This window comes from Hypomesus transpacificus, chromosome 17 (assembly GCF_021917145.1).
Source record: "Hypomesus transpacificus isolate Combined female chromosome 17, fHypTra1, whole genome shotgun sequence".
Taxonomy (NCBI): Eukaryota; Metazoa; Chordata; class Actinopteri; order Osmeriformes; family Osmeridae; genus Hypomesus; species Hypomesus transpacificus.
The window spans coordinates 11943906-11961375 of record NC_061076.1 but is presented as its reverse complement, the minus strand read 5'-3'; the positions used below and the strand labels follow the sequence as shown (position 1 = coordinate 11961375).

Below are 17470 nucleotides of genomic sequence, written 5' to 3'. Positions count from 1 at the left end.
GGCGGAGCAACAACTATAAAAAGCTGTCTGAAATTTTCGGAAAAACACGTAGAGTACGTGAGTGAACAGAAGAAGTTTCAGTTACTTCCTTGATCGATTGTGGTACATTATTTGAAGTATTTTAAAGTTGTTGTATCTTGTAAGAACCACCATGAGCTTTGTGGATGCAAAAAACATTGAGCCAACTACGTTTGAAGATCGTTACTACGACGAATATGAGTATTACAACCTGACAGACAAATACACAGGTAGCTAATATAATTCCAGAGCATGGCAGTGTTCAGTGTCCGTGTTCATTTTTGTCTGGGAGAGGGTAAAACATTTGGGTTTCCCAACACCTCAACATGCCGCAGAGACACTTGGTGACTGATTGCTTGTGTAACACTAGTGTCTGGTGTGGCATAAGTATATTTCAGTTCATTAGACATTGGTTCGTTCATCATTGTTTATTCACAGGTGGAGCTGCACGCAAGGGGAGGACGAAGAAAGAAGCCAGTGACAATACCAATAGACACAACCCCGGAGGACACGAGCGCAAGATCACAGAGAAGCTGCAGAACGCAGAAAAGAATGCAAAAGAGTGAGGCTGTGGAAGTAATTGTAGGTTGATCTTTATAAAATAAATTGTCGTGTGTCTTTAACAGCCTATTTCCAAACCTTTAGCTACATGACAAATTTTAATTATATAATGTTTGTGTTCATATGTGTATATGATTTATATGTTGTTGTATATGTTGTTGTGTATGTTTTATACTGATGCAGTGAAGTGTTTTATTCCAATTGATCTGGTTCACGTGAACTAAAACTTCTCAGAGATGACTGACAGGGAGCATGTTTAGGATACTCTCAATGCATGGTAAACCAAGTTTAACACCTAGTAACATGATTCAAAGTAACCGTCTCAACCCCTTTTTCTTTTCCAGGGCAAACTGGATGGCTAATACTGGCAATCGACCATGGCCGCCACGTTGGCGACAAAGCGAGATTAGCAGACAGCAGTAATGTGAACTCCAGTTAGCAGAGAAACATGCTGTTACTGTTTTAATGACCAGCTTCTGCATAGGGATCTGTAGACCCCATCAAGAGAAGCAAATGGTATATGGTATTGTGGTCTCCATGCATCAGGTGTCTACCTGTGATGTTGACCCTTGTCTAAGACTTTGATCTAAACCACCTGTTTGTGGTCTTCTAGACCTACTCAAACAATGGGCTGTAATGATGGTTGTGGCAATGGTGTTAGTGGTTTATTTTAAATTGACAATAACTGTCATTACATTTGTTTATAGATTTTTTTTTCTAAATCCACAATCTATAATAAACATGTTTTTAAAAAAAAACAGAATTTTTATATAATTAACCCTAACTCTATTACATGGATGACAATAAAGATTCATGAGATTTATCAGTGAGTCACAAGAATTCTTATGTGAAAAATAAATCCCTGAAAAATTATTGCAATCATGCAATACTATTTACTTTTTGTCTAAGATCTTGCCACTAAGACTACAAATAGCAACAATATGTACATTTTTATGTACTGAAGGTGTTATTCAGAGAGCATTTCCATCAAGATAAATTGCCAGTTTCCAGGTACTGTAGTGTCATAAGGGAAGTGCTTACCTTTGAGCAGTGGCGGGCCGTGCATTTCACGCCTCGGCCTTCAGTGACGTCATACTTAGTCCTACCTAAATTAATACATAATACCATTAATATGACACTACGGCTTGAGAATCCAATACAGAACTTTATAACTCAATCAGACTTATAAATTACATCACCTTAATATAGGCTAGTCGAGCAACACTCAATTTCCGGAGCATTTAAAATCAATAAGCTTGCATTCACAATTAAGAGTAGGAAACTAAAATCACGGATATTGTCAAAACTCAAAAATAAAATGCGATTCTAAGAGATGAGTCAACAAAGTTTGTCCACCAAAAGTAGCCTCCGCTATGTGTTTGTCCAATAAACTGCGCTTTGTCGCCGTTTCATATACCGGTGCGTGTCCACTGCAGCGACGCAAATCGCCTGCTATGGCTTGCCTTCCCACAGTTCACCACGCTCGGGGGCATGTCAGACAGATTAATGCAGAGTTGTAGTTCTCTAAAGTCACTGTTGTAGTTCGTATAACGTCGTGGCAAAGTGTGCAGACTTGGGTTTACGTTGCAATATCGATCAAAATACAACTTGTATACAAAACTTTTTTTAAACACAGCCTGAGGCGTTGTTAGACTCTACTGGGGCACAGGCCCCTATTCATATCCATTTTTTCCTTTCAAGCTTGCTGTGCACAAAGCACTACGACGCTATAGAAACTCCCATTGTTTAACCCATTATACAACAGTTCAGGGACGCAAGTTATCAGCTTTGGCAGGGACATCAATAGATAATGCGAGCGCGCACGTTTTTTGCACATTAAATTGAGCGCAATACTGTTTTTTGAGCTTCATGTTACAATGTTTTTATGTTTTAATCTAAATAAGATGATTGGTAGGCCTTCCATTTAGAAATTATCTTTAGTTTAGTAATGTTTTCTTAGCCTACCTCAATTCTGACATGTGTGCCGAGTCCGACACATGGGCTATTTGGCAAGCCCAGAAGAGCGCGCTGACATGGAATTCTGCGTGCATTGGTTTGTGTTTTCGTTTAAACACTTTTTCAAGCGTTGATTGGGATACTGCGTTTATTTATCAATCTAAATTAATGCACTGACTAATAAAGTACATTATTAAAACTCAAACTTGAGATTTTACTGGGGCACAGCCAGATCCCCACCCCTCGGCTTGAGGCAACGGCCCCGGTGGATGTAGGTGGTATTGCATTTTCTACCCAACTCGTCCGGTCGTTTTTATTCTATTAACTCCAGTAAACATTTTCTAAAACTATCTCCCCCAATAATTTTTGTTCGATTCTCGGCTCTTACTACTACCATTTTCATATAATAATTTTTCCAGATTTTTGCTAAGTTTGAAACCAATCCAAAATGGGTAAACTAGCACCCCATTTCTTTGCTTAGGCTACATCAAGAAAAGTTGCCTGGAAACGTATTCGCGGATACGAACAGGGGACGAGCATTAAAGTGAACATCAGCAAATGGCTGATTTACCTGAGCTGAATGAGAACAAGGAGAAAGAACTTGATAATCTTAAATTGCCTGCCTTTATTGTTGCACGTTTTACAAATGGTTGCACATATACATGGTTGTTTGTTGAGTTTATTTCCGTTATTTTAAAGCAGATTTATCTATTTTGTAATGACGCTATGCTCATGGCATGACAAACATGACAGATATAGGCCTAATAGGGGTTATGCAACATTCTTCCGGGTTCTATAAAACAGATGTAACTAGTTCCGGCCGGCCGCTTTTGAGGTAAACACAGCGTAGAAAAGGCAACCTACTATAGCCGATGTTTAAAGGAGCTACCCTTAATTACAATTTCCCATGTACACAGGATTGCCAAACGGACTTCCAGAGCCCCGAGTACCCAGGGGAGTACCCTTTTTTTTTGCTTGCGGACGATTAAAACGAAGACTGTACCTGTAGAAGTCCAAGTGGACTCAAAGAATGCAGTGTTTGGCAATCAACTGCAACAACTACCAGTGTGACAGTATTTATTTACAAGTCAATTTTGTCGGTAACGTAGCGTTAATCTTATACATCCGCTAACTTTAACGTTATTTTTGGCCTAGTATTAGGCTAGTAAACGTCATTCCTTCTAGGAACGATAGGTCCTAGCTATAGAAATCAGAATAATAATATGGATATGACACTGAATTAAAAAATGAGCTTCTTAAATTAATTTGCTGAATTCATATATTTCATTGATAACTTAGCACTAGTTGTGTAGCGTAGCCTACTGTAACGTTGTAGTTAAATGTGTAGAGCTAGTGTTAGTGCTACCTCCTGGGAAACGGTCGAAGCGTTAGGCTATTATAACGTTATATGAACTCATCACTTTATTCCTGTCACACTTAGCCTAATGTAGAGAGTAATACAACTTATAAAATCCTTGAACTTCCCTGTCAATATAAGTTATTTGGATCACCTAGCGCTGCAGATGTGTACAGAAGTGAGAAGCGGAAACGATTACAACTGTTTTCCGGTTCGAACGCTGAGCGCTCCGCATAACCCCTATATAATTAGTTATAATATCGTGGCATGTTACGGCCTCATTATAAATTGTTGTTCTGGAGCAAAGACGAAGATGAATAAATCATATCTGATAACCACAATATTGTTATTGTCGTTATATTGTTAGAACGTTATGTCAGTTAACACCACAACAATGGCATTAACTTGTAATAGTTAGCTAGTAATAGTAAGCAACACTCATCATCATTATAATACTAACATAGGTATAGGCTTTATTTAGCTTGCTTTGCCGATAGAACAAGGACTGAGCCAGATTCAAGCTGACAGTTTCTTTAATCCGACACAATACTTATGCAGTAAAACTAAAAACATGAAGCAAAAATAACAACGTATAGGCCCTGCACGTACAATACTACAGTACTAATAGTAGGCCTATTGATTTTTGTAAAGTTCACGTGTAGCTTTTTGATCGGACTTGTAGCCTACCACATTCTGACAGTTTTCTGCAATGCCTTAACTCCAGCTCACAAGCTTGCGACTGGTTGTCGCAAAGTATGACGTGTACAGCTAGTTGCAAGCATGCACGAGTTTCGGAGCTAGGAACAAGTTTCTGCGCAAGACCGGACGAGTCTGGAAAGATGGCGCGGTCCCTTTCGCACTCTCGCTTGCCACACTGCGCACTTTTCATAGAAATGAATGGGGACGCCATTCTTGGAACACAAATCTATCTTTGTCTATTAACATATAAGTCAATCTTCCCCTACGTTGATTTTGTCGTGGCGGCCCGCCACTGCGAAATTTCTGCCGCCACGGTATCAGAAATAGGGCTGAACAAGATTTTAGGCCGTTTATCAGCAGTGATTGTTAGGCCGCGTTCACACTTGACTTCTTTTTTAAGAAAAAAGCGCTGCCTTCAGCGCCTTTTGAACGTCTTTTCAGAAAAGCGCTGGGTGACGTCAATCGCCTTTTTCTAACGATAATTTTGTAACCTGAACGGGAATCATATAGTCTAGCGATACACTATTATCAGTTATTTTCCGTTGGTTACTTATCGACAGCTAGCTACTATGCCAAAAAAATGCCATTACTTGCTTTAGCTTTGACGTTTGAGGAGCCATAGCCCTACCCATAGCCTGGTAACTAAGGTAGGTTACTAGGGAAGGTACACTCGTACCTACTCTCCTCGTCCTGGAAAAGTTGAGAAAATTGAACTCAGAAATGCGTCGGGCTCAGCAATTTTTTTAGAAGTTTTAAAAAGGCGGCCGCTTAAAAAAGAAGGCATCCGCCTTTTTCATTTTCCCATAGGGTTGCATGTAAAAAGGCAGCGCTTTTTTCTAAAAAAAGAAGTCAAGTGTGAACGCGGCCTTAGAGTGCATGTCGGAGAATAGCACGGAAACGCGCTTCACAGCGCAGTTGAGATTGCGTGTGTGCGTCCTTGAGAACTGTAAGCCGTATAACTTATGTTTTCAGTTCATTAAAGCCTGTTATTGTATTAGTCTACAGTTATTGCAAATTTAAGTTAACTGGTGATTTTCGTTGTTTGTATTCTTCCCCTGCTAGCATAATTGCATGTCTGTTGATTCGATAGCGATTGCTGCCCTTGCTCACGTTTGTATTTTAGGTGCATTATTATGCTGAAGTAGTTTTTATTAATAGTAGGTATATTGTTATTATTTGCTACAGAATGCTTAGCCTATCAAGATCAAATGAAACCGACAGAGTACATGCTTTCGAGTACCTTAATCGATAGGCTAGGCATGATATAATGAAATAATCACCCCAAGTAAAGTCTACTGTGATTTTGCAACTGTAGGGCCTACTTTACGTTATTGAAAATAAATGACTCCGGACTTCAGCCGTTCTCAAATTCTGTCAGATATCTTCTCCAAAGTCATTTTGAGAGGAGAACTTTAATGGAGAAAATAGAAATAAAAGAGCTTGGCCCAGATCAACCTGACATCAAAATTACTCAACAGGCGAGCGAAAGGGGTAGCGCTACATCATACACGAGAGGGTACAACAGAAAGGCTGCAGCTGGAGTCGCAGAGGGAAGACCTGTGTGCCCAGATCCAGGCAGGCCAGGGGGAGACCGCCCTGCTGCACCAGCTGAAGGACAAGAACCAAGGACTACAGGAGCAGGCAGGCACGGACACACACACACACACATGTCTTTGGTGACACTGTTAATCACACCATAATCAGAATCAGAAAGGGATTTATTCGCCATGAAAGTTTGCACAGACAAGGAATTTGCTTTGGCAGGAAGGTGCATACAATAAACATATAGGAATCTTACATTTAAATATATGGTCTAACTATACTAAGGGTACATAAACTAGCAATACTAAGTGGAATATAATTTAAATAAAATATACAATAAAATAAAATATAGGGTTAGCAAGTTGCCGAATTTACAATATAAAATACAAATATTACAGGAGAGACAAATGGTACAGATACAGTATTGTTATATAGTGCAAAATGCAAATTGTTTTAAGACATGAAGTCATTAAAGTCAATGTGAACTCTTGGCCTTGTTGAGGAGGCCAACAGCGGAAGAGAAGAACCTGTTAACATTACAAAATCTAATTAACATTAGAATCACGTTCACCAGATAGTCAGTTCTTTGGAAATGGTCAGCAATTCACCTATCGCCAACAGGTTGTTTGGCGCTCGATAGGCGATTTTTGTAGCGCCCCAGATGTCGAGCATGAAGTAAATGTATCCAAAAACAGAATGAGTATATATATACACAACACGTTATTGTATACTTTTAACACAGTCATGCTTAAATTGAGTAGTTATTGTTTAGAAAATATATTACATGAAAACCAAAGGGCTTTCCACCAGGGAGGGTGGTGCCCTAGCACCCTCTATTGACCAGCCTCCATATATATAAAAATACACACACACGTGGTTCTCAGTGTAGGGACTAGGGTCCCAAAATTAAATTAATATTGGTCTACCAAAGGGATCTACTAGGACCACTGAAATTCTAAAGAAAGCAAACCACTGATTTACATAAATTCTAATCTTTCAAACCTAAATACATAGAAATAACCATTTTTACACACCAGGGGGACTGGTGGCCAAAGGGAATTCATTCTTCAATCAAGCCCTTTCCCCACCACAAGGTACAGCAGAAAACAGACAATACAAACAGCAAGACAAAAGACACAGCATGGCTCATTTTGTGCATGTGTACTTAGGAATAAAGGTTATTTTAACATTCCCAAACTACATGCAGTTACAACCATTGTGTGAACATTGTCTTCAAGATCTGTGTGCCTTGTTGTACTGTGGCCTTCTTAAAGTCATTGATGATTGCTAAGGGGGGCTCCCACTTGAAGCAGGGCTCCTGGACAGACATTTTAATCATCATTATGGATGACAAGGTGCCATCCAGGGCAAGGCCGTTCCTGCTCTTGTTCTTGTTGAGCCCCACCACAGAAAACACCCTTTCCGCATCTGCATTGGAAGGGGTAGCACTAGACAAATCGTGGCGATTGTGGCAACCCTCGGGAACAGGCTTACACCTGTCACCTGTGAAGAATGAGCCATTGCATGCATTTATGTGATGCTTTGTATATACAGTTTATCCCAGGGGTGTGTGAAAAAAAGTTTTGGGCCTATATGTACAATGAATGTGTTTCAGGAAGAAGCTTGATACAATGTATGTTAATTCAACTCCATTTGGTAGAGATGCCACCTGTAGTTTTATAAACACTTAACTAGGAGACATGAAGTCTAAGAGACGTGAAGTCTGGGTGACCTGAAAGGGTTCTTGTCACCTGGGGGGGAAGAGACAGTTGGTCTGAAGAAAATGTGGATTCAACTGTATTGTTCTAAGGATTTAACCAATGACAGAAGATATTTGGTATAGCTTCAGGTCTGTAGGATGAACCAATGGCTTTTGAGAACTGTTGTATCTATAAAATGGTCTGTTGAAGAATGTTCTGGGGGGTTCAGGGCCATCAGCTGGGTAGTGCTGGTGGGCTGGATTCTCCCGGTTCCATTCTAGAATGCTAAATGGAGCTGTATGGAATTGTCTTTGTGTTATTGTCCTATGTTTGTGTGCTGATGATGTTATGTTGGTAACGTTATTATGCTTAAACCTACGTCAAATAAACATTAACTCTATACTTCACCCGACTTCAGCTTGAATGATCGATTGTCTGCAAAAACTTCCATGACAGGTGTCAAACTAATTTTGGTTCAAGGGCCACATACAGCCCAATCTGATCTCAAGTGGGCAGGGCCGGTAAAATAACAGAAAAATAACCTATAAATAACGTCAACTCCCAATCCTTTTTTTTTTCAATATTATGCCTTAATTTATCATTTAACATTTAGCCTACATATGTGCATTATAACTCACAGATCACAGTGGATCTACAAAGGCACAAAACATGTATTCACAGATAGGCCTATGGAACTGGAAAAAATGCATTTCACTTTGTTTAACTTGTTTATTTTAATGTAGGCCTACAGTAGATACATTTTCACATCTGACCACCTGAACTGACTCACCACACTATGCACAAACTAAAGTGGGAGCTATGAAGAACGTTATCACCCTGCCTTGTAAATGTATTACATTTGTACATTTCAAAACCCCATAATAGTGATAGCAGTGCATGAGCAATAGAGTTACACCAGACCAAACTATTTTGTCCTGTAGCTGCTGACTGATATTATACTGCACAATGTTCATGATCTTTAAATATTATTCCTCGTTAGAATAATGTTGACAAAAGGCCTGTCGCTTTTCAAGGCGCACAATTTTGCAGCCTTCAGCATGCATGTTTTCACGAACTCACCCTCAGAAAATGGCTTGGATCCTAACGCAGTGGGAGCTAAATCTCTGAGAGCGTCATGGACGTCCATATGGACGTCCATAGAATGACGGCGATGGCTGCTGATCGTTGCATGGATGGACGGACGGCGATGCTGTTCAGAGTGCCGTCCCTGATTAGCAGGGACAGCGCTAGCACTTGAATGGTTGAGAACCACGGCCATGTTTAGCAGGCTGTTGAGCTAACCGAACTGCCGAAGGCTACCATTGCATGTAGCTAGCTACATTAACTTTGGATGACTCAATCTTTTGTCAAGTTAATTTGTATGAATTGCATGTTAGTGTAGGCCATATATTTACGCCTTTATAATTTTTTTAACATAATCAGCAGTATAATCTCATGACAATATAGACTTGAAAAACAATATGGTTTGCCTAGATATAGGCTACATATATTTTAATTATTTCGAGAATTGTTAATAAAGACTCATTTAAAATGTTAACATTGTGTTATGACCCTATGAAATACATTGCCCTTTAGGTCTTTTAAACCGTCAGTTTAAAGTGTTTTATGGTTGGATTTGGAGCCACCAGTCAGTAGCTCCAATGTTGCGCACAAACTTTGCGCACAAACGTTGAGCGGAGACAAACGCAAAACAACAAACACTCACTTTGAGCGGAGACCAATGCAAAACACAATACGATGTGTTGATCCCCGTGGATGCTACTGACTGGTGGCTCCAAATCCACCCATAAAACATTTTTAACTGACGGTTTAAAAGACCTAAAGGGCAACGTATTTCATAGGGTCATAACACAATGTTAACATTTTAAATTAGTCTTTATTAACAATTCTCAAAATAATTAAAATATATGTAGCCTATATCTAGGCAAACCCAAACCATATTGTTTTTCAAGTCTATATTGTCATGAGATTATACTGCTGATTATGTAAAAAAAAGTTTAAAGGCATAAATATATGGCCTACACTCACATGCAATTCATACAAATTAACTTGACAAAAGACTGAGTCATCCAAAGTTAATGTAGCTAGCTACATGCTATGGTAGCCCTGCTAATCAGGGACGGCACTCTGAACGGCATCGCCGTCCGTCCAGCCATGCAAAGATCAGCAGCCATCGCCGTCATTCTATGGACGTCCATATGGACGGCTATGACGCCGTCCATGATCTATGCTCCCCCTAGCGACGGACGTCCCTTTTTAGATTTAGCTGCCTCTCTCCTAACGCTATCTCGTTAGCAATAAGGTAGCTAGCTTTCACCGCTGCATCACCTGCGTTGCTGTCACGTGCTGTTTATGTTCGGATCTGCAGTGCGACCTCTGCTGGACACATTTTGAATATATGTTCCTTTGTTAAAAATGTGGACGTCGTCTCGCGGGCCGGATTGAACCATCTGGCGGGCCGGTTTTGGCCCGCGGGCCGTATGTTTGACACCCCTGGTTTATCCTATAGACATACACACAATTTTAAAGCACTATATAGAGGCATGATTTTGTCTAAATAGAACAAATTGATGATACATCAACCCAGGGTCGGACTGGGACTGAAAAACAGCCCGGGACTTTGAAACACAGACCGGCACGCTGCCCCCTCCCCCCTCCACTTTCTCCCTCACTTTCTTTGTCCATACTTGTCTCTGTTTCTGCATCTGCTGCTTGATGTTGCAAAAGAACAATAATAAGTTAACTATATTCAATAATGACAATCAATTCAACAAACTAATTTCCATATAATAACCCTGTTAACAGACTGACTCTTGTGTACAGTTGCAGTGCTGCACCTGTCATAGTCTCTCCACTGGACCCTGTCACCACAGTAGCCTCCATCTCTTTCCCTGTGTCACCTGTGGGTGCTTTATTACACAGAACAGAAAATCAAGACAATTGCATTTGATCCACATAGCACAATTATTATTTAAAGCCAAAAAACATGTTGTGCATATTTAGATGAGTGCCTTTTTCTCTTGGCCATTTCTTGTACTTCATTTAAAATGTATAGCCTCTATATTGGCTAACAGTAATACCAAATGTATAATGTTTTTAGAAAAATTAAAACAATATGGTTTGGAGTGATAATTCAATTTTCTAAATGTCGAAAATACAGCAGCTTACACCTACTTGCACCTGGCGCTTCAGGTATAGCCGCATCTTCGGGCTGCAAACTCTCTCCGTCTTTTGACGGCGTAAATATTTCAGTCAAGACAATCACGTATTAGATTTGAGCATTTATTGTTACATGACATGGACATGTAGATTTACTTTGGCGGAGTGGATGATCTAAGGGAAGCACTCCCTGCCTCCTCGATGCAACACATACATACATGACATATGAGGCAGGGAGCAATAGAGATATAATCCCCCTGTTGGATAGATACACAGACAGCATGGGGGAGAAGGGGACGGTGGAGGGTGGCAGCAGCACTGATCATACAACGACCGGGGTGAGTGTGTGCATATCCGCGCGTCTTTTAAAGACGCCTTATCGGACGTGGCCCAATGGATATGCGCTGCTACATGGGTGTGGTAGTGGGAGGAGTAAGGAAGGTGGAGTAGGACGCCTTACGTCCCCGATCACTGACTGACGCGCGCTGCCCGATTGCCCTGCCAGAACTAGCTGCGCTTATGTATTCTATATTTCTACATAGTCCAGCATTTGCTTAGCCTGGCTCTGCCCTCCTACGTACTTCCGCTCAATTTGGACTTTGCTTCTGTACTAGGTCTGGGAGCTCGGCTCTGAATTCGGTTTCCAGAAACTATTTTTTTGTAGGTCCAATCAGCGAACAGAGGGAGTTGCTGAGAATGATGACGTTAATGTCGTGCACTTGTTTGAGTAGTTCAGTAATGGCGGCGGAGAAAGATGCGAGCGAAACTATTCTGTGGTTGTGGCAACGCTGCCGAATATCCATAGGTTAAAGCCGGAGCAAGAACATTCCTTGCTGAGGTTTGTTGGTGGCCATGATGTTGTGGCCCTCCTCTCCACGGGGTTAGGGAAAAGTTTGATTTTCCAGGTACGGCAGCTAGCTCCGTTACAGTAGTGGTGAAGGTGTTGGCTCAGGCGAACGCTTGCGATTGGTTATGGCAAATCAGAGTGGCTGTAGGCGGATCCAATAGTTTTAAACTTCAACAGAGGACCCGCCTTCAAGGAAGTTAACGTTTGTCAATGGAGAGATCCCAGACCCTCTGTACAAATGAACTGTACGAGGGTCTGGTTAGCACCAGGCTAGCATTTGCTTGCAGTGCCCGTTGTTTTTCTCCTTTTCCTTTCCTTTCCATTTCTTTGCTAAAGAAACAACGATGTTAGCTAAAATAGCTCCAACGAATTGGCTGTACTCAAAAAACTATTGATTTTTGACCAATCGAGATCTGTAAAATGGACGGACAAGTGCACCGTTCAAGTTTACATGGGGGAAATGCCTACCCCCACCCTTTGGATTTTGTATCGCTCCAGTTAAACAGTTGAATGGTATTGAGGCCGTCCTCAATACCATTCAAGTAAGCGTACCAAGTAAGCGTAAACTATTTTTTCTTGAATAGTGCCGTGGCCGTAGCGGCCGTTTGTTTGACCGGCCGTTCGGAAAATCTCCCGAGTCTCCCGATGGCCAGTCTGACCCTGCATCAACCTACAGCATACTTTTACAACGGTCAAAAGGGGGGGAACACAATGCGTGAGAGTGTATTTCCACTGTCTTCTTGGTGAATAATAATTCTTACCTCATGTTTTCGGGTAGCCATTTCAGTCCAGAAGCTCTCCATCTCAATTTCCTCTGGGACCTGCAGGGGTGGTATTGGCATAGTCTGGTATTCCAGGAACTCGTCACTGACAAGAAGTGTATTTGTAATGTCAGTCTGGTAATTCCTCAATACTAGTCATTTTATTGACTAGATTTAATCTTTGTTGTTGTTTCTATCTCTATGTCGATCTATGTCTATTATCCTCTTTTAAAACTGTTACAGTAGGATATGTTAGTTAGTATTCTGAGATCTTACACAAACCAATCAGAGTATATAAATCACCCAACACTTACTGAAACATATTGTAACATCTAATACACACACCAACTTACACAAGATTCATAGTTTATAGTTATAACAGTGCTCCGGAAAATATTCACAGCGCTCAATTTATTTATTTTTTTCCTCAAAATTCTACTCACAACATAATGACAAAGTTTGTTTAATATTTGTAATAGATTAGCAAAATAACGAAAATACAACATATAAGTATTCACAGCCTTTGCTCACAACTTTGTTAAAGCACCTTTGGCAGCAATTACAGCCCAAGTCTTTTTGAGTATGATGCTACAAGCTTGGCACACCTATTTTGGGCAGTTTCTCCCTTCGTTCTTGCAGGCCTTCTCAAAATGGAGTTAGATTAGACTACATTTCGAGAGGAAGATACCAGAGAATGTCTAATAAAGGGAGAACTCCAACTCTCGGGAAACTGAACTGGTTGCAGTTCCACTCAAGTTCCATATGAGGGCGCTAACGGTCGAGTGCAGAATGAATGGAGGTCTATGGAGCTATACCCCTCAAAATCCACTTTTCTCAGGATATAATTTTTTGGCTAGTAATTTGAATTCTGAAATCGAAAGGGGAGGCTAAAAAAATACACACCACTTGGTGTTAGATGTTTTTTAAAGTCGCCTTTCTGTTCTAAAAAGCCTTCGAAAATGGCATTGACGTCATACACATTGTGCGACCAGAGCTACTGCTTGACCGCAAGCTCTGGTTACTTCCACTTTTCTCTCGAGGCATCGACAACACAGCTGACAGGTTAGGCTCTCCCTGTCAATACACATGCTAGAAAGAGTTTTGGCTTGCTAATGTTGTTGCTAATGTTGCTAATGCTCTGACATTCTGGTTCTGCCCCAGATGCCATCAAGCGGGGTCTCTGGTCGTAGTCAGTCCTTCACTAACCAATCAGCATTCGTTAGCAGAATGCTAGCGTGTTATGGGCAACAACGACTTACCCTGTAAGAAATCGAAAGGACATAAGTACTCGTTCATTCAACTTTTGACCTGTAATCCATGTTGAACATGCAAAAACTACAATCAAATCTGAGATTTATCAACGACAATCAGGCGAAAGAGACAAATTTAGCTGTTTAGATCCATAGACTCCCATTCATTTTGCACTCGACCACGATCACTCCCAGTGGAACTCTGGTGGAACTGCAACAAAATTCGGTACAATGGGGCTTAATAGGGAGTGGGCAGGCTCTCCTTAAACAGGCTCTGAAGATGCCACACCAAGACTCCTCCTGTCAAATCAAACTCATACGCATCAGCTCATTCTACTATCAACTAATAGCATCATCCCAGTAAAGCACGGAAGAATGAGACCGAACTCCCCGTTGTCAATTAAGAGTTCTGTATAAAGTCCTGTTCCTCTGAGGCCTATACTACGAATCAAGATTTGGCGTTAACGAGGTAACTTCAGGTTCAACCCAGGGTTTTCTGTATAACGACGGTGGATCACTTGTTACCGGGGTCAATCGCCATGGTATCTCATGCTGAACGCCTAACCTGGTCGGGAGCAGGTTAAGTTGGAGATCAGAGATCAACCGGTATAAAAGCACCACACACTGACTCATTCTTGATGATAATGGCATCACCGTTCTTAGAAGATTCGGTGGAGCTTGATGCGCGGATAGTGAGAGGTGCGCTCAGAAGATCCAGAACATTTAGAGACCGACAAAACCCTTTGGCATTCCCGGATGAGTATTTTTATGAAAGATATAGATTCTCAGCAGAGGGAATTGCGTATCTTTGCCAGCTTCTTGAGCCGTATGTTGCCAATGCGACACATCAAAGCCGTGCGCTCACAGTCCCACAGACTGTAAGCATAGCGTTGTGTTATTTCGCAATGGGTATATATTATATAGGTTATTTCGCAATGGCTTTATAGTGTGGGTGATCCGTAGAACCAGAGCAAGAGCAGTCTGCCGCGTAATTCGCGACGGATTTTTTTTAATGGCTGTTGCCAACATATTCTGATTAATGGAGTGATTGGATATTCGAAAGAGATATCCTAAGTGCCCTCTGTAAAAACTTTGGACTCTAATATGTTGACAAAATGAAACAAAGATTTTCATTCTGTCTTCATCCAATGTTCTGATTTCCGTTATGAAAATGTATGCAAATTATATCATATATTACAACTTAATGCATACATTTACAGGAAACTAGTAATGAAAACAAAATTTGACCTGATATTAGTTATCAACTGGGGAAGTTTCATGTTCATATGTTATCCCTACTCACGTGTCTCCCCTTATCCCCTTCTGTTGTCCTTGGGTTGCTTTGACCCATTTTGTAATCATTTCCATATCAGAAATTTGGGGTTCTTTCAACCAAAACATTTCAAACCAAAAAGAACATGTATGGTACCGTACAATGCTCTTCACAAGTTAAATGATAATTTCACTACTTTCATAGAATTTTGATGTTTTATTCACTTCTATAGCATTTTTCAAAAACAATAAATAGAACATTGAAATATTTTTTTTTTTGAAAACCCCCACAAAAGACTCAAAGGCACAACAAAAAAAATGTTTGGGACTAAAAGCCACAAAAAAGTATAAAAAGACCAAAACATAGAAAAAAGGTTCAACAAATACATCCTCATGTGTTTTCCCTTTCCTAGGAACACAGAACAAGAATGTCAGTGTAACTGTAAAGCAGCTTGCACACTGCCCCAACAAACTCCACCACTGTCGGTTGCAGGTGGGTCCGTCCCCTGAAGTTTTTCCCTTCTAGTGATATTTTCAAGCATTTAGCCTAGCTACTCATATTGCATGATAAAAAGAACACCCTTTGAAACAAACTACTGTAATAACGTTGTCACTGGCAATATTTCAGATGGAATCGCGATTCAAACAGTACCGTCTGCTAACTGAAAATATGCCCCCCAAAACGTAAATAAGTTTGACATAAATTTTGGGGGAAATGGCTAATTCAAAAGATGTTTGCTAGAGGCAAACTGGCTGCTGTTGCTATAGCCACACCTCACTGATTGTTTGAAAGCGCCGGAAATTAGGACAGTTCTACACACTGCCAGTGGTCGACCGAGTCTGACTCTGAGGCAAACGTCAAAACAAGAAGCGGTGTCACTCAAACTAAAGTTTTACATAAATTACAAAAAGGGGGGCGGTCATTTTCACTCATGATCTAAACTCCAATTTGCGTGCTCGTACGAAAATACTACTATGACGCTTTGTAGCATGGCTGCCGCCTAAAAGACTAGACGGTTTCAAGGGGGACCCGCACTCGCTCAAATTACAAAGACTGTCACAACCTAAATCAAAAATCCGAGATGGCAGTCAATCACTTTCTCAACAAAGTCCAAGGGTTGGGAATTTTTGGGGGTGGTATTTTTCACTCATAATTCAAGCTCCAACTTGCGTGCTAGAAAGTGTCTATGACGTTGTATCCATGCGTTGTTGCTAACGTGTGCTGATTGATGTAGTGACGTAAGCTAGCACAGAGTACCCTTACTTGACAGAAGACACTTTTTGCCACAAAAACGTTGTAACCTCCTAAACTGTAAAACGGAACGTAAATAAAAATACAAGCTACTCAATCGGGACCTAGACGAATTCAAATATTGACTGAGGCTTAGGGGTGGGAAAATAGTAATAAAAAATAATTATATATGTGAGAGAACAATGGTTGTGCTCGCCAAAGGCGTGAGCACACCCAATTATTGAAATGAACAGATTGTTTTAGACACAAAGCAATCATTCTGTCATACCCTATGACCCATTTTCACGTTGCACGCGTAAACTTTTACGTTACCGGACGGTTGAAGGAGAAAGCGAGCTAGTACATGGCAGTTTGTCTGTGTACTAGCCTAGGTAGGCTATACATAAGGTTCAATGTGATTATTGATGATTGTGAACTGAAATAATATACACCTTTTAACGCATTTCTGACTCTTTGACTGTTTTTGTTAATTATATATACTATTCCAAGATTCATTTCACTCTGAAAGGTTTGGTTGGTTTAGCGCTTTTCATGGACCCCAAAGACGCTTCAGAGAGCAAACATAAACAGATGATAGACATATGGTGGGGAGGTGTTGTAGTAGAAAACCATGTGACACATAGGCTATTACCCTCATTTTAGCACCCTCGCTAAAACGCCAAGCTCCCCAGAAGAAAAATGTCTGGCGCCACAGCAATACACTGATAATTGTAGCCTACTACATCAGGGAGCAGTGACCATAGTATACCAATGAAACAACCGTGTTAGCAACTAGTTAGTCTAGATAGGTTATCTCTCCCTTGTACGTCGCTTTGGATTAAAGTGTCTGTTAAATGACTACATATAAATAGGTTATCTTGTTAACATATTTACATGGTAGAACTAGCTAGTTAGTCGCAATGTTTCTCATTGCGGCACTTTTGCTGTCTCGGTTGGAGTATGCCTGACTCCTAATGTCGTACAGATGGGTTCTCTCTACCTATGGCGGACAAGTGCCCTCGCACACCAGAACAACATACAACTGTCGCTACGCCTGACAATCATGGACGCCGCTACGCCAAGCGTCTGCAATGAT

The 17470-nt window shown here is 40.8% G+C and overlaps 2 protein-coding genes across 6 annotated transcripts in view; one reads left to right on the top strand and one right to left on the bottom strand.

Annotated features, from left to right (window-relative positions):
* sgf29 (SAGA complex associated factor 29) overlaps nt 1–17470 on the bottom strand; it is a 49637-nt gene that overhangs the window by 15506 nt on the left and 16661 nt on the right. Inside the window, exons 1-2 of one of the 4 annotated variants that reach the window (XM_047037608.1) lie at nt 1779–2262; nt 1621–1685 (exon numbers count right to left, since the gene is read on the bottom strand). The gene's annotated coding sequence lies outside the window, so the exon portion shown is untranslated. Of the gene's footprint in view, nt 1–1620; nt 1686–1778; nt 7885–10940; nt 11083–12048; nt 12728–17470 lie in introns of those variants that run through there. The other 3 variants (XR_006957354.1, XR_006957353.1, XR_006957355.1) reach the window with 3 other exon arrangements.
* Nucleotides 34–1402, top strand: nupr1b (nuclear protein 1b). 2 transcript variants are annotated; one of them, XM_047037610.1, is made up of 3 exons: nt 34–248; nt 457–580; nt 924–1402. In XM_047037610.1, exons 1-3 carry the CDS (start codon nt 152–154, stop codon nt 1000–1002), a joined length of 300 nt encoding a protein of 99 aa, XP_046893566.1. In that variant the 5' UTR covers nt 34–151; the 3' UTR covers nt 1003–1402. The 2 variants fall into 2 exon arrangements, with proteins under 2 accessions (XP_046893566.1, XP_046893567.1); XM_047037611.1 differs by having other exon boundaries at nt 457–600.